The sequence below is a fragment of the Pleurodeles waltl genome, chromosome 3_1 (genome assembly GCF_031143425.1).
Source record: "Pleurodeles waltl isolate 20211129_DDA chromosome 3_1, aPleWal1.hap1.20221129, whole genome shotgun sequence".
NCBI lineage: Eukaryota > Metazoa > Chordata > Amphibia > Caudata > Salamandridae > Pleurodeles > Pleurodeles waltl.
The window spans coordinates 989,750,980-989,775,346 of record NC_090440.1 but is presented as its reverse complement, the minus strand read 5'-3'; the positions used below and the strand labels follow the sequence as shown (position 1 = coordinate 989,775,346).

General features: G+C 43.9%; 1 protein-coding gene across 6 annotated transcripts in view; it reads left to right on the top strand.

Moving 5' to 3' along the window:
- LOC138284878 (transcription elongation factor A protein 3-like) overlaps positions 1-13,550 on the top strand; it is a 194,315-nt gene extending 180,765 nt beyond the window's left edge. For all 6 annotated transcript variants that reach the window (XM_069224116.1, XM_069224117.1, XM_069224115.1 and 3 more), the window contains one exon: positions 12,370-13,550. In XM_069224116.1, coding sequence (XP_069080217.1) covers positions 12,370-12,378 — 9 coding nt within the window. In that variant the 3' untranslated portion in view covers positions 12,379-13,550. The remainder of the gene's footprint in view (positions 1-12,369) is intronic.
- The last annotated feature ends 10,817 nt before the right edge of the window (positions 13,551-24,367 follow it).

Here is a 24,367-nt window from a genome sequence, read left to right as displayed (position 1 = left end):
AATCTCTCCAAGCTGACGGTAACACCCAGTTCCAAGCATTGGGCTGTCAAGGCAGTGCATTGGTTTTGAGAGTGATGCACCAGTTTATTCGCGCAGTAGGGTTGATGCGCCGATTCTGCTCCAAGCAGACTGGAGATGCATCAATTTTCCAGGTGCAAGTATCTAGGTCCACTTCCATTGAACCAAGCACAGGGTTAGAGACTTTGATATCCCTGAGTTTCAAGCAACAGGAGGCATGCCAGCAAGCCCTTAAAGATCACTTGGGTGCAAGACAGAATCCAGCTGTCCCTCAGCATGGTCAGAGAGCAGCAGGCAGCAGGGCAGCACAGCAGAAAAGCAGTCCTCGATGCAGCACAGAGTTCTTCTGACAGAGTCCAGTTGTAGGTCCAGAAGTGCCTGATTTGTTAGGGTCAGAGACCCAGTACATATACTCAGTTGTGCTTTTGAAGTGGGAGTGACTCAGGTCTTTGAAGTACACAGAGGCCCTTTTCCTCCAGCCCTGGCTCCAGACTATCAGTATGAGGTAATCCAGCTTTTCTGTAGGGACAGGCATTGCCTATTCAGGTGTAAGTGTCAAGCCCTCCCTCTCTTTCTGCCCAGGAAGAACCGCCAGAATGCAGATGAGTGCTCAGAAACATAAAATCTTCATGTGTTTTTGGCTGTCTAGAGGGAATGCACAAAGAACAATTTTCATCCACTCCAGACGTTTATTGGAGACAGGCTGCAAGCACACACGGAGGGGTAAGAGCAGAGAAATGTCCACTTTCCAAAAGTGGCATTTCTAAAATAGTAATGTTAAATCTAACTTTACATGTAAAGGGGATTTATTATTACCATTCCAATGGCATGAAATATGAAAAAGCTACTCCTTCTCTATACGGAACTACAGCATAAAAGTGTAATAAAGAATTCCCTATGAGAAGAGTAGGCCTCACAGTAGTGAAAAACAAAATTTGGTGTTTTTTACTACTAGGACATGCAAACGTAAATGTACATGCCGTACCTTTTACTTACACAGCACCCTGCCTTATGGGCTACCTAGGGCCTACCTTAGGGGTGACATTTGCATAACAAAGGGGGAGTTTAAGGCTTGGCAAGGGGTTTTAAAAGCCAAGTTGAAGTGACAGTAAAACTGCACAAACAGGCTCTGCAGTGTCAGGCCTGAGCAATGTTCAAAGCAATATTTGTGTGGGTGGCACAATGAGTGCTGCAGGCCCACTCGAAGTATTTTATTTACAGGCCCTGGGTATATTGTATACCACTTTACAAGGGACTTGCAATTAAATTAAATATATCAATTGTTTATACACCAATGTTCCCATGTTTAGGGGAGAAGCACATGCTCTTTAGCACTGGTCAGCAGTGGTAAAGTGCTCAGAGTCCTAAAGCCAACGAAAAGATTCAGCAAAAAGTGGAGGGTAAATGGCAAAAGGTTGGGGGTGACCCTTCAGAGAGGGCCATTTTCCAACACCAAGATTGCAAAGCGTGGGCAGCAGAGTGTTGTGATCAACAGTGTCAAATGCAGGAGAGAGAGAGAGAAGAATGAGAGCAAAGAAAGCATGATTGTGAAGACGTTTATGAAGTTGAACACGTTTTGTGCAGCATACGAAAACTCATTAAAGAGTATCAAGCAGGCTATGAGACGTCAGTGAGGAAGGTAGTGAGGGGATTAGTTTTTCAATACTTATAAAGTAGAAAGGGATTTTGGAGACAACACAGTGGTTAGCAAAACCAAAAGAGTCAGCGGTGGGGGTAACATTGTAGAGCAAAATAAGGACCAAATACTTATAATGATTACAGTGGAACTTAAAATTCCAGCATGCAGGGTACTGAAGACTAAAAACAAAGATGTCTTCAAACTGTCAAACACGCCATTTAACAACTTGATTGCACTGTCACATAAGTAAGTTAATGGGCCTTTTATCTTCTTAGTTCTGAAGGAACTGTGTTCAGTGCCCAGTGGAAATGGCTAAATACCTTATACCTTTCCTCACATAACCAATGCTTAGAGTGTTCCAAGGGCCAGGGAACTGAACGTAGAACATGATCAATGGCCACACGTTCTGTTCTGCCAAAGGTGATGCCAACTGGGCTCATACAATGAACTTAAAAACTATTGGATAGCATAGAACATGCTTCCATTTGTGGTAATAATTGTAAATGTGTTAATTTAGTAAGTTTTATTTTTTTTGTCTCTTGGTATACGTATTTTAATTGAATAAAACTTTTCTGAAAGTAGCTCTAATATGAGGAGCAAGTCTGCCACTCTCTATCTTTATGCACCTTGCCCTGTTAGCATGTTTAGTTTTGTGAGAACCCAGCCAAAACCTTTACCACTGGATCTCCGGACTTTGCTGAAAATTAACAGAGTCCTATGCCTTTATTTTATATAAAAACAGAACCTGCTAGCAGGGATGAATCTACAATAAATGAATATGTAAAGTAATACAGCAGACTTGTTAAGCAAGCCAAAATAAGCACAAAGTATTATGAAAATATTGTGTCACTTATTTACCATCAGTTTTCAATCTGTGTAACTAGACTCTAGTTTTTCATAAAGTCAAGTAAAACGAGGGAGTTACAAAATTGTTGAAAACGTAGCATATAATCTTCATTCAGTATTCAAAATCGGGAGACACCTTATCCAACATGGGGTTCCAACTTTATAAAAAAATAGCTGCCTTCTGTTTGGCTAACATAACCAAAAAGGCATTGTTACTGAATGATTTCATTAGCTGGTATGAGATATATCTCTGTAGCGCCAGATTAGGGTCAGCCAAATGTTATATTCAAAATGGAACTCCTGAATGACTGAGTATGCACACTTATGTGGTACTAATGGCCTTCTTATGCACGGCGGCCAATCTGTCATAATGGATTAAAATATATAGATGCAAACACTAGCAGATTCTGGAAGAACTAAAGGGAGGAAGAGGCCACGATGTCAACTGTAACCCATTCTATATATTTGCCACTTGAGCCATAAAGATCGTATGCTGTCAGAGGTGAGTATAAACATTGGCATCATAGAAAGGAAGCATCCAACAGCAAAGTATTCATAGAGACTCATGAGGGGTCGTTGTCTCTAAGTAGTAGAAATGCCAATCTCCAAGATATGCCTTGTCTTAGAGACTTTAAAAAAACAAAGGGCCTCATTACGACAGTGGTGGTCCTAGGACTGCCAGTGCTGCAGTGGCAGTCGGACCACTGCACTCCAGGCGGTCTAACCGCCACATTATGACCCTGGCAGTCGTACCATCAGAGGACTGCCGTGCACACCAGTAACATGGTTCACGACGGGCTGACGGCGGTCGGAGTTGTGGTAAGCGACGGCGGTGCTGAGTTCAGTGCGCCGTGCCGATCACTATTCCAGTTTCCACCAGCCTTTTCATGGCGGGACCCAGCCATGAAAAGGCTGGCAGAAACACAGTGCCGGGGGCCACAGGGAGCCCCTGCACTGCCCATGCCCATGGCCCATGGCACGGGCAGTGCAGGGGGCCCCTGTGTCCAGCACCCTCGGAATGCGCATTGTCTGCTTTGCCTACAGTGCACATTCTGAGGGTGCTGGTGTGAGAAAGCCGAGGCCAATACCGTAGCACTGTTTCTGCCGGGCTAACCAGTGGGAACATCGTAATATGGCGGGAGTGAGGCAGCCAGGCTGACAGCCGCCTCATCCCTGCAAGTTTGGCATTCGGCTCGTCTAACCGCCAGACTTGTAATGAGCCCGTAAATCCCCATATTAAACTGGATACAACTTATCACTGTGAGCCAGTGGATCACCTCCAGTCATGTGAGACATGCCTACTCCTTCTAAGTTCTCTCACCAGCTGCACTCCAGTACTCTGTGCATTCACATACTTATGGAACAATTTTGTTTCAAGTCAATAGTAAAGGGAATTGAAATAATTAAATGTTAAGTTTATGTTGCACCAACAAGGATGATGGTGAAATGGTATGGGCATCAATGTGAACTGTAGACAGCATTGGGAAAAAAAGATATTTGGTGCTACTTGAAATTTTGAGACCTTATCTCTGCCCAAAATCCCCTTAATTTCCTTATTGTTCTGCAAACCAATGATCTAAACCATCAGGTGATGTTGAGCAATTGTAAGGTTGATCACATGTCTAATTCATTTAAAGCATATAATATCACTTCAGTTTTCATGAAGTTCCACTGGAATCTACATTCCTACAGGGGAATTAAAAAGCTCCATTAGGAGACTCTTTCAAGAAAAGTTAAGATTCATGAATGTAGCATTACACTTCCACTAAGAGCTAATGTGGGAGTTTGAATTTGAGAATATGATACACCTTTAACATAACCTGCAGTAAGCATAAACCTTGGGAAAACTCACACGCAAGACTTGTCTTTCGATTGAGAAGGACAAACCTTGACTACTTGCTATCTTTTTTTGTTGAAAAACTTTTAAATCAATATAATGTCTTGTCCATCCATCTCCCGACCCAGACCTTTCTCTCTGCAAGCAAACAGGCACATTTCAAATGCCAAGGATGGCTGTACTTCAGTGGTCCATCATCTACAACAGCTTATCCCAAGTATCCAACAGAGGCTTTTAACTGCCTTATCATATGAAAAGGCCATTTGGCATACATCAGAATGAATACTGGCTTCTAGAACAGTATGCAATTAGACCACTGCCACATTCTCTAATCTTTTCATCAGATTGATAAAATGCAGCTTTTGTTCAGTTCTCAACATCTCCCCAAAATATAAAAAGTGTTCGATTTCTGCTAGAAAACTTCCAGCCTAAAGAATCAACTTGAAATTTGTAGGACATTTCAAGAAAACGTTGATATTTTTGATTTTTTCACATAATATCTTTAATGTGATTTGCTTTTCTTAGAAAACGATGCTTCTCAAGTATCTTGGACCATCTGCTATTGTTCTTAGTAGGTCATCCCGTAGGAACAAATTAAACAGGTTTGCTTGCTGGCTTTAAAGGTTGCCAGTCAAGCAGACCCTTTACTTATATTCACAGCAGTCGTCATTTGAGATATTTATTGACTATGGAAAACTTAGCCTTTACCAGAAATACTATTATACCTATGCATGCCCTATGAACATTATTTGGTAATGCACCATAAAGGTTGTTTTTTAAAATATAAACAAGGTAGATCTCTGCCTGCAAAAGCATAGATGTGTAACATAATGGTGTAGAGAGCTAGCTCAGTTATCTGTTTGGCCATTACATTTTTTAGCCCAATTTGTAAATTTTCAAAAATGTTATGATTTCTGCAGAGCGACTTTCATTGTTTCTTTGGTTTTTTTTTAACCATTTTTATTGATTTTGTACACAGTATGGCAAATGACAATTACCAGATCATTGTCTTTGTACATATGTATGTTTAGGAATCCCATCATGCACATCACAGGATAACATCATCAAGTATAGGAGTAAGCGGTTCAAATTTCTTTCTAACTATGCTATAATACAAAAAGAAGTAACCAATCGTGAAATGCTACATATGGACCTGAAGTGTTGGTTTAACCAGATGGGGCATTGCCAACTCCAGCAAGACATACATCTCCAAAACTGCTTTTGAGAAAGACTAGTGTGGGGGGAGGGGGAAGCTTGGAAGAGTATATTGAGGATAGGGTGAGGGGAGGGGGGCAATCATAATCAAGTCATCAGGAGCCATTCTGAGAGTTTTCTGCTACCTCTGAGTGCATTTGTAAATCCAGTAGTAGTGCCTCCCATTCTGCTGCTATGTGGTTCTTGCGCAAGGCTCAAACTTCCTCATGCCTCAGTGCTACAACATTAGCACGTCCCCATTTCAGGGTCGCTGGTCACCAGTGCATCGCAGTAGGGCACGCTGGGTCCTTCCAATACATAGCAGTGAGTCTACGGACCAATTATAACTCCAGGTCAATGAATCTGTTCTCAGTCTTAGTTTCTGGTGGCCGTTTAAAAAGCCCAAACAATCACCCCTCTATTGTGTGTAGATCTGTATGGCCAGTTACCTGTTCTATTTCATTTGAGACAGAAGCCCATAGATTCTCTGCTTCCTGGTAGGCCCAAAACATGTGGCTCATGTCAGCCTCCATTTGCTGGCATCTTGGGCATGCTGACCTAGGGCCAAACGTGGGTGAGGGAGGCTGGTGTGAGACAGGCCCTATGTAGTTTGTTATCCTGAATGTACTGAAATTTTGCAATACGCAATACATTGCTGGGATATTCTGTTACTTTCTCCTTCTCTTTGCTAGAGAATTCTCTATGCAGGTCTCTCTCCCATGGTGATATGTTGCAGCTACAGGATCTTGCGTGGCATGTGCGAGCAAACTAGGTAGTGAGTCTATGTCGTCCTCTCACAACATGAAGTGTGCGTACCAGGGGGTGTTGATCCGGTTCTGTGATGCCCCAGGGCCTTAGCAGCTGAATGTGCTTCATTGTTTCTTTGTTTTGATAGATAAATTCAGAAATCAGCCACTAGCCCACCAGCATGTCTATAGGAAAATTAGGATTTTTCTGCACTTAAATTAAGGGATGATTGCGAAATGCAAAAAGGATTTTGGGAAAACCCCAAAATTGACACTTAGGGCCTCATTTACAAGGCACTAGCAGCACAAGGCACCACCACAGTGTTATTTTTTTAATGCTCTGGTGACACATTGTGTTGGACCATATATACATGGCCACGGAAAGCCACCTTGCATTACATTTCATGGCCTTGTAAATATGGACCACTTTCACGCATAACTCTGCGTGAAAGGGGCATACTATGGGTGTTGCTGAGGGTGTTCCCACGCAACACCCTTGGAACCAGACAGAATCTGACACATTTCCAGATTTACAAGACTGGGGATGCATCAGATTCCTATGCCACCTCAGGGGTGTCATTAAAATGGTGCCACAAGGAGAAAAAAACATTATTGCTCACTGTTTTTTCCTCTTTCTATGTGTGCTCCATCCTGCTGTGTCCTGCGGCACACATAGAAAGAGTAAAACGCCATTAACAATGTTTTATGTGCAGGAAGGTGTGCCGTCCTGCACATAAACAATCATCCCTGCATCGCAGAAACCCTTGCACAATGGTGTAAGGGTGCCTGCATTGGTGCTAGGCAGCTGTTTGTGCACCAGCGCAGAGGAAAGTATAGGGATGTATCATATATGTAAATATGACACATCCTTGCATTTCAGCACCGCTAAATGAGGAGGGCTCAGACCAACCAGTAGTCTTTATTAGCAGAAGACTATTACCACGGGAACAGAGGTGGAGTGCTATTGAGAGAGAAGCATTTGCTGTGGTCTGGGCACTGAAGAGGCTAAGGGCCAGATGTAGCAAAGGTTTTTACCCATTCTGTGTCTATGGGAAAAAGTGTTCGTACATATGGCCCTAAGACCCTACCTGTTTGGGACTCACTTCCGAGTTCAGACAGACCACAGGCTCCTCAGATGGCTCATGCAGATGAGGGGTGAGAATCCAAAACTCTTGAGGTGGTCCATTTCCCTACAGGGGATGGACTTTACGGTGGAGCATCGCCCAGGGGTTGACCACGCCAATGCTGATGGTCTCTCCAGATATTTCCGCCTTAGCGATGAGAGCTCCCAGGAGGTCGGGCAGCTCTCCCCACTTTCAGCTGGGGGGGACAATTGTTAGACCTGACATACCTTAGGGTGGTCACCCCTAACGTTTTGCCTGCCTCCCTCCACTTTTTGGACTCTGTGTTTGCTGGCTTTTAGATTCTGTGCACTTTACCACTGCTAATCACTGCTAAAGTGCAAATGCTCTCTCCCTTTAAACATGGTAACTTTGGATCATACCCAATTGGACTATTTAATTTACTTATAAGTCCCTAGTAATGTGCACTGTATGTGCCTAGGGCTTGTAGTATAAATGCTACTAGTGGGCCTGCAGCACTGATTGTGAAACCCACTCCAGTAGCCCCTTTACCTTGTCTCAGGCCTGCCATTGCAAGGCCTGTGTGTGCAGTTACACTGCCAATTCGACTTGGCATTTAAAAGTACTTGCCAAGCCTAAAACTCCCCTTTTTCTACACATAAGTCACCTCTAATGTGTGCCCTAGGTAACCCCTGGAGCAGGGTGCGGTGTAGGTAAAAGGCAGGACATGTACCTGTGTAGTTTACATGTCCTGGTAGTGTGAAACTCCTAAATTCGTTTTTACACTACTGTGAGGCCTGCTCCCTTCATAGGCTAACATTGGGGCTGCCCTCATACATTGTTGAAGTGGTAGCTGCTGATCTGAAGGGAGTAGGAAGGTCATATTTAGTATGGCCAGAATGGTAATACAAAATCCTGCTGACTGGTGAAGTTGGAGTTAATATTACTATTTTAGAAATGCCACCTTTAGAAAGTGAGCATTTCTCTGCACTTAAATCTTTCTGTGCCTTACAATCCACGTCTGGCTAGGTTTAGTTGACAGCTCCTTGTGCATTCACTTAGACACACCCCAAACACAGGGTACTCAGCCTCACTTGCATACATCTGCAGTTTGAATGGGTCTTCCTGGGCTGGGAGGGTGGAGGGCCTGCTCTGATACAAAGGACTGCCACACCCCCTAATGGGACCCTGGCAGACAGGATTGAACTGAAAGGGGACCTGGTGCACTTCTAAGCCGCTCTTTGAAGACTCCCCCACTTCAAAGGCACATTTGGGTATAAAGCAGGGCCTCTGCCCTACCACCTCAGACACTTGCTGGAGAAGAAACCTGAACCAGAACCTGCATCCTGCCAAGAAGAACTGCCTGGCTGCTCAAAGGACTCACCTGACTGCTTTCTACAAAGGACTGCTGCCTTGCTGTTGGCCTGCTGCCTTGCTGAACTCTTGTCTTGCTGCAGAAGTGCTCTCCAAGGGCTTGGATAGAGCTTGCCTTCTGTTCCCTGAAGTCTCAGGACCAAAAAGACTTATTTCTTTCAACTGGACGCCTTGTGCGACGAAAAATTCGACACTCAGCTTGCTCCGCAGTGAAAAATTCACCGCACGCCAATCCGGAAAGACGCTGCTCGACCCCGCAAGGAAAAGATCGATGCGACGCCTGCGGTGCGACTGAAACTTCGACACACGGCCCGCCTGGACAACGCCGCCCTACTTCCAGAAAGGAAATCGACACGACGCCTGCTGTGAGGGAGAAAATTCCATGCACAGCCCACCGGAACGACGCGCAGCTGGATAACAAGCCCAGGATTCCACGCACAGACCCTGGGACATCTGGTAATCCCGTGACCCACAGAAGGAGACTGCCTGCCGGCGGAAAATGACACACGTCTTCCCCGCGTGAAAAATAACAACGCAAGTCCGTGTGTGAAGGGGCAAAACCGACGCACACACCATTTTTCCAAGCATCTCCTCCTCTGCGGCCCTTTGCGGAGATTTTCCACTCCAAACCAGGTACTTTGTACTTGAAAGAGACTTTGCATGCTTTTTAAAGACTTAAGACACTTCATATCACTTTTCAGTGATATCTCTACAATTTCTTATTACATCTTTTATCGTTTTGACCTGCAAATACCCAGATAAATATTATATATTTTTCTAAACACTGTGTGGTGTATTTTTGTGGTGCTGTATTGTGTTATTGTATGATTTATTGCACAAATACTTTACACATTGCCTTCTAAGTTAAGCCTGACTGCTCAGTGCCAAGCTACCAGAGGGTGGGCACAGGATAATTTGGATTGTGTGTGACTTACCCTGACTAGAGTGAGGGTCCTTGCTTGGACAGGGGGTAACCTGACTGCCAACCAAAGACCCCATTTCTAACAGAAATGATGCAGCGGGGTGCAGCAAACTGTCTTGCAGCGCCATGCTGCATCATTTCCTTGTAAAGAAAGCCCTTAATGTAAGCCAATTCAAGGTAAATTATAAAGAGCGGTGCAGCATGAGCTTATGTAATAGCAGGGAACAAGGTGGTTTCATAGAGAAACTTTTTATACTCATGGAGCAGAAGGTATTGTGACAGGAACTAAATCAAGGACGTGGGTTTCAACTATTGTATTCAACTATTGTTTGGATGCACAAGTAGCAACAGGAAACAGGGTCATTGATGGGGCACGGCATCAAGTTAAGAAGTGTACAGATGGGTGTGAGTTTAGTTTTGCTTTGTCTTGAGCTCAGGCAAAGATTTGTAAAGATGATGAAACCAAGCTCAGATGGGTTCAGCATGGCTCAGAAACTTGGCATAAAAGTTGGCTGTGTTGATATGGCTGTGATCATGGGGACAATCAAAGGCAAATTGCAAAAAAAGTGGAGGATGCTAAAGAAGTATCTCAGATATCATGTTGGACATTAGATTGAGTGAGTGAGCGGGATCTCATGACTCAAGCTTGCTTGGTTGGCTTTTTGGACTTCACTTGGACATTCCTTACTTGATGTTGTGCTGCTCAGCAGTGCTCTTCTCTTCTCTGCAGACTCGTTGAAGCTGGTTGCCGTTGAATGGTAGCAAGGCTGCTTAAAATGAGAGAGCAGACTCTCTAGCATGGGTTTTCTCACCTGTCAGAAAGATGAACGGTTAATAATTACTTTGTTAGATATGTTGCTCGTTTGAAGGTATGCAGTCTTGATTCACTGTCTTTGAAGTGATCTTTTTGAGTTTCCTCGAGTGGTTTATCCATTCCACTCGAAACCTGGCAAATATCCATTCTCAGATATTTGGTGATTTGCCTCCTGCTTCCGAGCTTAGGTATTGATTAAGTTTAACCAACTCCCTACAGTGCTTGGTGAGGGTTTTAGCAATACTGCAACCTGCCCTGCATTACCCGTAGATGGTTCACTTGGTTTTGTAGGTCTGGGGGAGCCTGATAGAGACAGAGATTAGCGAGAAACTCAGGGGACATAGCTTAGAGCAGGGTAGGATGAGTGGGAGGGAGTGACCAACACATCTGGGAACTTCTGAGACTTGTGCGGAGGAAAATAGGCTTTTCATAAAAAGGCATGCCGAAAGAGTGTGGTAAGGAGCTGCAAGAGGGGTGCTCTGCAGGTGAATGGGCGACTTTGGTCATTGTATCTATTTGCGCTTTCAGTCTATCCATCCATCTATCTATTCATCTATCCATCTATCCATCCATCTGTCCACTTTAGAGCATATTTTCATCTCTAAATTGAGGAGTCATATTGGATGGTACAATGAGTCTATCTTTCTATCTATCTATCCATCGAAGTGAAAAACATGCACCCAAATGTGGTCTTTCTTTTTGTGCCTGAAATTGAGATAACTAACAGAGGGGATCATGACAACGCTAGTGATATTACATATCTGTCAAAAAGCCAGGTTTTGTGTCTTTTTTGTAAACACAAAATGGTCGGGGATAGGTTAAAGATGTGCAGGCATAGTGTTGCATGGAGAAACCATATCTAGACCTCCATATCTGATACATTAAGAGTGCAGCCTGCTGTTCCTTCATGTAAATGTTTGACAATATCACTACATTCAAGTTAGCATACAGATAACGCATTTTTGTGTGTCTGTTGAAGTGAGACATTTCGTCTATAAATGATAAAATAAACGTCCCTGCCATTTGGAGAATGTCACACAAATGGTAGGACTACATTAAATAAATGTTAGTATCCTTTCATGCTCATTTTTATCGTCGTTATTACTGAGATGCCATTCTGGTTCATGCCAACATATTAGGGATATACCAATATTTTCTATCAAGCATGCCAGACAACGGAAATGTGCACGTTTTCCTGCTATTTGGTGACAAAAGGTGATTTGTGGTACCATCTGGGGATGTTACTCACTTTTTTCATTTAATGTACAAATGATTTTCTCTCGCTGTTTAGGGGGTTCTCATTGGCCCATTTTCATGTCTTTCTACCCTCACTCAGTTAGCTCATAATAATGTGCTCATGCACTTTAGCTGACTGAACAGACCTTAGGCGCCCTCTGTAGGCATCTGCTTGTCTGAGAACTTTCTAAAATGTCTATTTTTTACCGACCACTGGTTACCAGTACTTAAGTGTTGGGAACTGCTATCCCTTGTCAGCGACCTCGAATTATTTATCATCCCCAGTTTTTGACTCCTAGCAGGAGATGTAAAGAACAAAAGGAGACATAAGGAGGAAGAAGACATTGAAAGTAATCTGTAGGGGAAGGGTGAGGACAAGGGGAGTGTAGGGTGGTCGTACAAAGAGGTATGAGGTGGAGTCAGGACTTGGAAGCATTGGTATTAAGCAGAGCTGGCATTTTGCAGCACTGGTGATGGGCTCCCCAGAAAATGTTTGCACCTCTACACTTATTTTTAATATTATTCTTTTTTTTAAATTAACCACTGCCCCCATCAAAGAACTCTTGTTGGTGGCCACGCGGACAGCCTATGTCATAGCAGATAGCTGGAAGCTCCGTTGGTAATGAATGCCTTCTCTTTCCTTCTCTCTTGTACATTTCAGTTCTGCTGATGGCCTTTCGTCGCTTCACCCCCTCCTTTGATGAGATACTTTCACCAGGAAAGAAAAGGCAGAAGAGCCTAGAATGTTAAAAAAGGAATGACTGCAGGTCTGAAGGGGTCTGGCCAGTTCACCCTCAGCGCTTTCACTATTATGTCTTTTCTGCCGAGCCAGCGACAGGAACCGTGATTATTTTGACAATATTGGGGAACACTGTTACACAGGTGTAGTAGAAATGAATTGACGATGAGAGGGCTTGGGACGGGGTAGATGAAATATTAGAAATAAGTAGTATGGGTGGCCCAATTTGTTTATTTTAATTGTCTTTCTAATGCTGTGCTTTAAAAAGCTACCACTGTAAAATATGCATCTTAGTCTGTATGATGGGAGGCTCTTGAAAAGAGAGAAATCGATAGAATTAATGATGGGCTAAGTGAAAATGGGTTTAAAATGTATATCCTCCTCAGCAAATGTATTTCTCCATACAACCCCACGCCCTTTTGGAGGTGGACTGGTTATAGTGAAATCTTAAAGCAATACTTACCAGCCCAGGTAGTGCCGCTGAAACGGCAGTAGAGCTGAGGAAGGGGCAGTTACAGGTCAGTAGCATCCTGACCTACTACACACTACATTAACCCTCCTAGCTTTTCGCAGATGGAGCCTTACAGCAGATCACAAGATTTCCCATGAGGTCAGACTGCGTCAGCATCATAGGCCTTTTTACACCCCCCATACATGCGAATTAGTCTCATGGTCCTACAGATTTTACTTTGTGTGTGTTTTCTAATAAATGTAGTATTACACTAGCTTGAAGGTTGGGCAGTGAAGTCTCTGGGTGTTCTTTTCTGGGTGTGCATTGTGCCTTATTATTGGAGTCATTCACTCATCCATTATTCTATCGCAAAGTCTCTGTATAGATGTGAAGACGTTAGCTGGCCATGATGTTACAACCCAGAGAAGAAAGTGTTTCCCTGTTCATGGACTACTGTAGGTATTAAAATAAATAGCAAGAAGGAAATATAGCTGTAAAATGATGCATGTTCTACTTTTTTTCAAATAATTGAAACTTGGTGTTGTTTTTTCAACATTAATGCATTAATGCTTCAAAGAAGAAATAGACAGAATCGGAGTCAAAGAAAACCAGCGAATGCTTTGCAATAAAAATTACCATTGTGTTAAAAAAAGGATGGAAAATGTATCTTTTTTAAAATCCGGCATTCGTCTACATATACATTTTTGGGACTAATACAAGTTTTTGTTTAATTGTAATTTCTAAAAGTGAAATTTCAGTACCATTCACTCGTAAAGGATAAGTGTTGGGATTGTCAAAAATGTGCACCGTGATGGAAAATTTACTCTTTTTCCCAAATTAGCAGTGTCGTAGGACACTTCAGATTGTTTGAGTCAGACATCCATGATAGATCTGATTGATGCTGTATCCTGATCATTTAAGCCTTAAAATAATGTGGACAAAGTCCAAGACTGGACCAGTGACCTGAATCAACCAGATATTTCCCATGTGTCTTGGATGGATGTTGGAAGATATTTTTAGGTCAAAGGTCATTTGTGTCATAAGCCAAATATCTTTCTGACATGTCTGTAACTAAGAATCGAACTCAACGCAGCAACAGAAGATTCTCAGGGGGAGAATTACAAACAGTTCACGCTGGGTGAACCTAACCAGCACAAAATGTTTTTCTCTTAATTTACGTTCCAGTGCAAAACTTTCAAAACCTTCTAAACATCTTGTCAAGGAGGTGGAACCCTCTTTCAGATCATTGTAATACCTTCTCCTGTACTACATCCTGTGGATGGCAGTTTATTTCTTATCATAACTGCATGAGAAGAATGTAAAAAATCCAACCCACGCTAGTGAACCGATCCCCTTTATACATGTTTTAGGTGGAATCTATATTTTCTCCTCCCATATTGCACATGTTGGATCATAATGCGCAATATCACCTTAACTAATATTAATGTGCAGCATGGCATAGTTACTAATTCCTGCATGTTGGAAAATGGCCCTCTTTGAAGGTTTATTCCAAACTTTATGCCTTCCTCCTCCTCTTTTTCTGACCTAATTTCAGTTGGCTTTAGGACTCTGGACACTTTACCACTGCGACCCAGAGCTAAGGTGCATGTGCTCTCTCTCCCTAAAACATGGTAGGCTCATACCCAATTAACCTATTTAATTTACCTGTAAGTCCCTAGTAAAGTGTACTATGGCCCATATTTATACTTTTTGATGCAAACCAGGCCGGCACTGGTTTGCGTCAACAATTGTACCACAGGCTAACGCCATTCCTAAGCGCCATGTGGGCGCCTTATTTAAGGAATGACGTTAGCCGGCTCTGCGGACTGGTCAGAGTAAAAAAAAAAAGACTCAAACCAGGCAGCGCCGGCGTAGGGGAAAATGGGGGTTGTGTGTCCAAAAACGGTGCAAGTCAGGTTTGAGGCAAAAATCATGCCTCATACTGGACTTGCACCATTTGTTGACGCACAACCCCCATTGAAATGATGCCCCTTTGCCCAATGGCCATGCCCAGGGGACTTGTGTCCCCTGGGCATGGTCATTGGGCACAGTGGCATTTAGAGGGGCCCAAATGAGGCCCTGCATGCCTCTTTAAAAGAATAAAAAAAAATCCTTACCCCAACTTACCTGTACTTTCCTGGGATGGGTCACCCCATCCATGACTTCCTACAGGGGCGGGCAAGGGTGGCAGGGGGTGTCCCTGGGGGCAGGGAAGGGCACCTCTGGACTCCTTCCATGGTCAGAGACCATGGAAGTGAGCCCACAGGTCCCTTGACGCCTGCCCTCACCCAGGTGTTAAAAAACGGCGCACATCAGGCTGTGCGCTGTTTTTTAAGGTCCGCCCCCTCCTGTGCATGAAAATGAGGCAGGAGTATTAATAAGGCGCACAGGCCTTAAAGTCATTTTTGGGACGGGAACGCCTACCTTGCATGTCATTAACGCAAGGCAGTTTCCCGCATCCCAAAAATGACGCAAACTGAGGAATTTTGACGTCCGTGGGCTTGGGCGTCAAAGTTGAAATATAGTGCACGGTTTGCGCCAAATGTGCGTCAAATTGTTTGATGCACATTTGGCGCAAAACAGAGTATACTTATGCCCCTATATGTGCCCAGGGACTGTAAATTAAATGCTACTAGTGGGCCTGCAGCACTGATTGTGCCACCTACATAAGTAGCCCCTTAATCATGTCTCAGGTCTGCCATTGCAAGGCCTGTGTGTGCAGTTTCACTGCCACTTTGACTTGGCATTTAAAAGGACTTGCCAAGCCTTAAACTCCCCCTTTTTTTTACATATAAGACATCCCTAAGCTAGGCTCTAAATAACCCATAGGACAGGGTGCTATGTAACTAAAAAGCAGGACACGTACTTATGTGTTTTACATGTCCTGGTAGCAGAAAACTCACAAATAAGTTTTTCACTACTGTGATGCCTGCTCATGTCATAGGCCAGCATTAGAACTGCCCTTATATAATTTTAAGTGGTAGAGTCTGATCTGAAATGAGTAGCCCTGTCATGTTTAGGATGGCCAGAACGGTAATACAAAATCCTGCTTACTATTGAAGTTGGATTTAATATCACTATTTTCGAAATGCCACTTTTAGAAAGTGGGCATTTCTCTGCAATTACTGACATCTGTGTCCCACAGCCTATCTCCAAACCATGTCTGGTCTGTGCTGGTTGACAGATCCCATTGTGCATTCCACCCAGACAACCATAAACACAGTACACTCAGCCACATCTGCATTCATCTGCATACTAAATGGTTCTCACTGGGTAGGAAGAGTGGAGGGGATCTCTCTTACACTTGAAAGGTCACTGGCCTGCCTGCACACAAAGGACTGATAACCCCCCACATGGATCCTGGCAGATAGGACTGGACTGAAAGGGGAACGTGTGCACTTCCAAACCGTTCTTTGAAGTTTTCCCCACTTGAAAGACATACAAAGACATATATACTGGATCTTTGACCCCACCAAATCAGACACTTCTGGACCTACACCTGGACTCTGTTAGAGGTACTGCCTGGCTGCCCAAAGGACTCATCTGGACTGCTTTGCTGAGAAGGACTGCTGCCCTGCTTGTTGCTCTGCTGCCTGCTGGCCTCTGACTCTGCTGGAAGGACTCTGCCTTCCCCACAAGTGCCCGCCAAGGTCTTGGCTTGAGCTTGCCTCCTGTTCTGAAGTCTCAGGGCTAACTAAAGACTTCATCTGCTAGCTTCTAGCTAGTTCACTGACTTCAGTGACACCAGCACCGATGCTGCTGCCCGACACTGCACTGCTGCCTGCTCTGGCTCTGTGGTCCTTGCTGCACGCAATGACCACGGCCTGCAGCACAAGTTGAACGTCGCAGCAATGCCGCTGACGTCCCCCGGTGTGATTGTGGCACTGCAAAGTCAACACATCACGTCTTGACCAACTAGATTCATGGACCCCGCCAGGTCCGAAGGAACCGATGCCTCGCCTCGCCCCTGATACTACATCAGCTCCCCTGCAACCTGATGGAACTGACGCCTTGCCTCCCCTGCCTCACAATACAGAACCGATGCCTCACCTCCCCAGACGCATAAGGGACCGACGCTGCACCATCCCCAGCGATGCCTCACCTACCCGACTCCGTGCAACGTCTTTGTTTCTTCGGTTTCAAAGGTACTGTGCTCGGGGTATGTGGGACTCCGAGACTGGCGCCAGTAGCATCGGACTACTGGGAACAACTCCGTCAATGACGTAGTGATAACCCCAGTTGGAGCTATTGCGTTTCTGAGCGCTTTATTCAGATTTAATCTTTAAAATTCATATCTTGGCTTATGTACATTGGAGTTTCGGGTATTTTTACCTTATTTTATTCAGGTAAATATTACCTATTTTTCTAAACTGGTGTGGTGTACTTTTGAGATGTTTTCACTGTATTACTGTATGAGTTATTGCACCAATACTTTACACATTGCCTTCTAAGTTAAACCTGCCAGTGCTGTGCCAAGCTACCAGAGGGTGCACACAGGATAATTTGGATTGTGTTGTGACTTACCCTCACTAGGATTGTGGTCCATACTTGGACAAAGGTGTATAGCTCTGCCAACTAGAGGCCCTATTTCTGCACATAAGGCACTCTTGCACCCAATTTTATATATTACAGTGCAGTAATTCCCTAAATTGCTGTGCATAGGCTTTTGCTACTTAAAACGTCGGAACTATTGATGCTGTTCCATGACTTCCGATACACTAATTTTTGCAAACATTATCACATGACCAGGTTGAAATATACGTTTATTTGCACAATTATATACATTACATTCATTTGCAGACACCCTATAAAAGAAAAACATGTATTGCAATATTTGCAATTGAGATTTAAACATCATTTTCTCCATGCACTGTCACATAAATTGGCCATGACTTCGCAATGACCCTATTTATGCTGAATATTGTGCCCAGTAGTGGTTCGGAACTGATGTATTGCAAGGTGCGTTTTGCCAAACTTGTTCATAATGTTTATAGCGTAGTTTGTACATATCACTTTCAGATGAAACATAACATTCTCCTGGACTCCTGGCTGTATTTCAAAAGCCGTGGTTGCACAGATGGCAATTAACGTCCAGTAGGCATACTCGATTAGGTTTCTCATCACGCACATAATGTGTTCGCACTGCAAAAACAAAATAAATTAAACGTAACATTCCAAGTCTCGCTCCAGATTCGTTCTACCAGCCATAGACTCAAAATATATTTCCTCACAAAGTTCAATTAAATGTTAGTAGTGATTGGTATTGTGAAGCAGTCACCCCACCATTATATAGGGATTTACCTTTACTAAATAAGAAAATGGGTGCCATATCTTTCCCTTCTAAGGTTTGAACTTTGAAACTCATCTTTTATCAGGTTTTGACCTTTTTGTATGTTATTTTAGCCCCCAAGAGCCTTTTCTAGCACAATTAGAAAGTGGAAATGTTATCAACAACATGGTCAGGCATTGACATTTCGGCGCCAGTTGGTATTTTTTTCCTTGTAGCTTTCACGTTTCGTTTCTTCGGCAATCATTTATGGGCAGCTCATTTTGAAAATGTGATTTAAAAAGTGCTGTACTCAGTGCCACTTAGTGGCATGCTCTTTGCAGAGGTTCACTGGTCACATTTTAGTTGTGGGCTCCTCTGTTAGGCTCTAAACTGATACTAACGATTCAAAACTTTTGCCAGGCAGTAATGATGTGTATTGAATGACAAAATAGGGAAAAAAAACACAGCCACAGAATGTGCTTTACTTTAAATTGCAGCATAATTTATAAAAACGCATGTTTGTCCTCAACTGCCACATAATTCTAGTGGCCATGTCAATACGAGGTTAAGTCGGTGTGTGCTATGTGCCTAAGATACCATGTCCAGAGTGTATGTCGTCCCATGGATACTGTGAAAGTTGCCACAAAATGATGGTCTGTAGACTGCATTCTTCCCTTTTGGATCTGTAAATCTACCTGCACATTGTCCCTGCAGTCCTGCCCTGATACTGTGGGTGTTTGCAAGGCTGAGGGAGTAAACATCTGTTCTCTCCATTCATGTATGGGCGCAGGCTCAGTACGCCGGGTAGGAGAGTTCCAGGACCAAAGACAGGTAACACTAATCAAGTGATCAAAAAGTGTTCTTGACATCCAGGGAGAGGATCACATGAAGACTATGATATGTCGCTCTCCCAGGAATTTAGGTACGTACAGCCGAGTCATGCACTAACATCATCATTAGTGGATTTTTGTGTCTAGGGTTTCCCAACCAATTATAAGTCATAGGTAGATGCAGTCTTGCTGATTAAACTTTTTTTGTCCTGATGGAATAGCCCTGTATCAAATTTCAAAAGCCTGTTCACCAACACTTTAAAGAATATTTTCATCTTATGTTGAGGAGTGATGTTGGATGGTACCATGAGCTATCCGCCTTGGGTTTTTCACTCTCATGAATGACAGTAATATTAGCATGTCTAAGATCTCTCAGAAGCTCCTCCTCTGCATACACATTCCTATACTTATCCATCAGATGAGGCATAACCTAGGTCCGCATATGCTTAAGCAGGACAGTGGGCCGCCCTTTGGACCCCAAGACCTTTTAAATTTTGCAGCTCCCCTTTTGCTTCAACCACTTTTTCAACAGTTGCCTCCTCACGTATTGACCCCTGTCCTCATCTGATAACACTGAAGAATGTGCACCAATAAGGAAAACTTTTATTTCAGACTCTTTTTAAGTCATCGTTTGTAAGTATGTGCAGTAGTCAGCAAAGGCCTACACTATGTCCCCATCTGTGGAAGGCCATGTCAACTTTGTTAACAATTTCTCTAGCCCATCTTGACTCCTCCGTCAGCTCTGCCGAGGCAGACGTTATACATTATTCCCTACCTCACATAACATTTTCTGTGTACAAATGTAATGCATTCTTGCTACATCAATCACTTCTTTAAAGACCTTTTGGATAATATTTCAGCCACATAGCTCCTGTGTTGGGCAGGGTCTAGGGGTGCTCATTATTATGTTTTTCTTGTTATAGCTCCTCCTGTGTGTGTGTGTTTTTCTGAGTCTACTTTTTTTCTATATTTTATCCTATCCTTGGCTCTGTTCTTAATTACTGCCTTGTATGGTTCACATAATAGTATCTGTAATGCTGCCAACCTGGAGGTGTTTGTGACATAAGTAGTAGTAGCTTTGCCATGCCAGTGTGGGTATCTCTCTTTAAGTTCTCATGCGTCTTACTTGGCACTGCTTTGTTCACAGTGCAATTATTAACGAAAAGGGGAAGTGATCAGAAATGCCTCTCGCTAGGCAATCAACCTTTTTTATGTGTGGGACCTCCACAAATAATCCAACCTACGTTGGAAGATGAAGTATGTGTACTCCCTATCCAAAACATGTTTTAATCTCCAGATATTTGTCAGTCCCATAACCCTCACTTATTAAGCTACCTGTCTTGTAGCATCAGAGTTTGCTATATTGCCCATCAATCTATCCAGTACAATTGACGTAATGTCATTGAAGCTTCTGCGTATGATGGGCAAAGAGGAAGTTGCTGCCAATAGTGAAGAAGTGCAACTTCTTGAGGTCACCTTCCTCCTGCAGTCCTGCCTTTAGTAGTAGTTTGCAAGTATTTCCTCTGTGTGACAGCGTTGGTTCCTCCACTATGGAGGAGGGGCATCAGCCCTGCCAGTAGCAGCAGCTGCAAAACTTTGAAAATAAAACGATAATAAACTATGTTTATTAGCGTTTTATTTTTCAAGGGGCAGGGCCATGGTGAGGGTAAGCACAGAGGGGGAGAGCACAGCACTCCCCTCATTGCGCATGTGTGTTTGGCCGGCCGTCTCGGGCCAGCCAAACACACATGTGCACTGAGCTTTCTCCAACCAGACACTGTGTTGCCGGGTTGGATACAGCAGGCAGAGACTCCCAGTCAGCCTCGGATTGCTAAACCAGGGTGCTCCGGCCAATCCTAACTTTGCTTTCATGCTGCTCGTAGCATGAAATCAGTGCAGGATTGGCTGCAGGGCAGGCTGGGAGCCTGTGCCTGCAGTGGAGTTCGAAGACCGTCGTGGGCGATGCGGCGTGATTAAGGTAGGTTTTCTTTTTTTAAATATAATTTGTCTCTCCCCCCACCTGCGCCGAAATGCTAACCGTGTGGGTAACTTCTGAGCAGTGCTTAATTTGTGAAAGAAAGACTGCTGGTGCCCGAAGCTCTGCTCAGAAGCTGGCGGTCGATGCAATTAAACATCAGTGCACAGAATACCAATAGCCAGTAGTCTTTAATCCAGACACTCCCTGCCACTTTTTCTTCTACTTGTAGTTTCCTGCTTGCTGTTTGTGACGGGGTTGTCATCTTTTTCTTTCTTCACCTTTCCAATCTGTGTATTTTTCCCGCTCTTGTACTCCTGCACTCTGTAAATATCTGATATGGGAAAAATAAGTGCCAGTGCCAGTGCCACCCGCCGACCACCACCATCTCAAATTAAGCACTGCCTCTGAGACAAATTGTGTAGATCTAAGCTTATGATTGTGAGGATAAGTAGCAAGATTTTTTGCGGTTGCACGAGCAGCCAGCTGAGTCATCGTACAAGAATAATTGATGGTCCTGCTGTTTGCATGATTTACTACAATGGTTCCACTCCTCCTTTATTTCGCAATAAAGGGTTCTCTACCTTTCATTTATACTGTAGATGTAGACAGAAAATTCGGGGTGTGTGCCTCTGATAGTCAGAGACACTCACGAAGTGTGGACATGTTGACAGGTCTGATGAACTTTGGGTGCTAGCCAAACCCTAGGACTGGAAATTCCCTGGGTTAACTAGTAACCCAGGCTCCTCTTTGGACCTCACCTGGTCTTTTCCTTCATAATTATATTACATTATCATTAACGTATATTGGACCCCTCATACTCCCAATAACTAAGTACTAACACTTTATGAACTATCATTTTGGCAATTTAACTGAATTGTCAACATGAGGTTGCATTCCTGATTACTTGTAGTTAACGGATCTGGTCTTTGGATTATAAATATGCAGTAACATGCACAGGAATGCCTAGAAATCACGGAAATTAAAGGGTTGCAGTTTGTAGCCACTGGGCTTAAATGACTGAGTTATCCAGGCTTCCAGCAGTGGCCACCGGGAAACTATCACAATAAGGAGACAAAAGATATATGATCAGCTTTCTGTGTTGCACCTCATTGCATTTCTTATATTTGTTCTACTTCTCAATGTCCAAAAGATTTTATCATAATATTTAATTTAGTTTCTGTCAACCACAGTGAATATGTGAATTTATATTTTTTTGTTTCCAAAAACTCAAGATAGTTGACATTGAGAGGTGTCATGCAATTGCAGGTACCCCCGGTCTGATACTGTCTGGTTGCTTCAACATGAGAGTAGGTAATGTGGAAAAGCAAGATAGGAAACAGACATCACACACACATAGACAGAGTTAGTTTGTGGGCTGCTTTTATGGCTGTTTGAGGGCCTGTTTATGGTCGGCTAACCCGTTTCTTTCTGTTGATTTCCCTAAGATTAACACAAACACTGCCTGCAGCAGCTCAAATCTATGCAATTTTTCATTCCTTTCAAAATTATTGTTTTGTCGTCCGTCGTCGACGACGACCAAGGACATCACGTTGAGAAGATTGACTAGGTACGGTGTATCCTGATGTGGCTGGTCAGTCCAATGCGGCTCGGAAAGTTCTGCTGCACGTCGGGCACAAGTGGTCTGCTGGGTTGATTGGCAAAGAGTTGGCTATGAATTTGCACTGCTCACACTTCCTCTGTGCCTCTGCAATCCTGCTCTGCTTGTAGGAGGTATCGCCTTTGTTGATACAGCTTCGCCAGGTGTGGCGGTCTTGCGCTAGGATTTCCCAGGAGTCTGGGTCAATGCCAAAGCTCTTCAGAGAGACTTTCAGTGTGTCCTTGAAGCACTTTTTCTGCCCACCTTTTATGCGTTTGCCTTCCTCCAGTTCACCATAGAACAGTCTTGTGGGGAGAAGTGTCTGCCATACGTACAAGGTGGCCTGCCCACCTGACTTGGGCTCTCCTCAGCAGGGTGTAGATACTTGGCAGATCAGCTTGAGAGAGGACATCTGTGTCTGGAACTTTGTCCTGCCAGTTAACTTTCAGCAGCCTTCTTAAGCACTTCCTGTGGAAGTGATTCAGCTTTTTAGCATGGTGCTCATACACAGTCCATGTCTCACAGGCATACAGTAGAGTGGACAGTATCACTGCCTTATACATCTTCAGCTTTGTGAACAGTTTGATGCCTCTCCTCTCCCACACTAACTCCCACAACCACCCAAATGCAGAGCTTGCCTTGGCGATGCGTGTGTCTATTGCATCGTTAATGTTCACAGATCTGGAAAGTGTGCTGCGGGGGTATGTAAACTTGTCAACAGCCTTCAGGATTTCTCCATCAGCGGTGATAGTTGGTTCCATATATGTCTTCTGCACCACAGGCTGATGCAAGACCTCAGTCTTCTTGGTACTGATTGTGAGGCCAAAATTTCTGCAGGCAGTGGAAAAACGGTTCATGTTCTGCTGCTTCTGGGCCTCTGTGGCAGTACTGAGTGCACAGTCATCTGTGAACAGGAAATTGTGCAAAGAGTCCTCTTCAACCTTGGTCTTGGCCTGTAGCCTGCACAGGTTAAAAAGCCTGCCATCAGTCCTTTATCTGATCTTAATGCTGGTTTCTTCGTCATCGCAGAAGGCATCTGACAGCATGGCCGAAAACATCATGCTGAACAGCATGTGTGCCAGTACACAGCCTTGCTTGACTCCGTTGGTGACTGGGAAGGCATCGGAGGAGTCTCCATCGTCCAGTACTCGAGCAAGCATACCGTTGTGGAATTGGCACACCAAACTGATGAATTTGCTTGGGCAGCCAAACTTCTCCATTATCCGCCAGAGCCCCTCACGACTGACAATGCCAAAAGCTTTGGCTAGGTCCACGAACATTGTATAAAGGTCCCTGTTTTGTTCCTGGCCCTTCTCCTGTAGTTGATGTGCTGCAAATATCATGTCCACTGTCCTTCGGCCCTCTCTGAAATCTCACTGACTCTGTGGCAAGTGTCCATCTTCCATGTGTTGAGTGAGGCGCTTGAGAAGGACTCTGGCAAGGATTTTGCCGGCAATGACCTGTGTTTGTCACAAGACTGCCTGTTTCCCTTTCTCTTGTATAGATGGATAATGGAGGCATCCTTGAGCTCCTGAGGGAGAATGTCCTGTTGCCACATGGTCTAAAAGAGATTGGCGAGCTTCTGTATCAAGACTGGCCCCCCTGCCTTATAAATTTCCGATGAGATGGAGTCAGAGCCAGGTGTTTTACCATTGGAGTGAAGCTTAATTTCTTCCTTAACTTCTGATTCCTTTGGAGGTTCTGCCAGGGAGGTGTTGACAGGGATTTGCGGCATGCGGTCAATGGCTTCAGCATTGGTAGAGGTAAGCCTGTTCACAACATAGTTGAAGTGCTC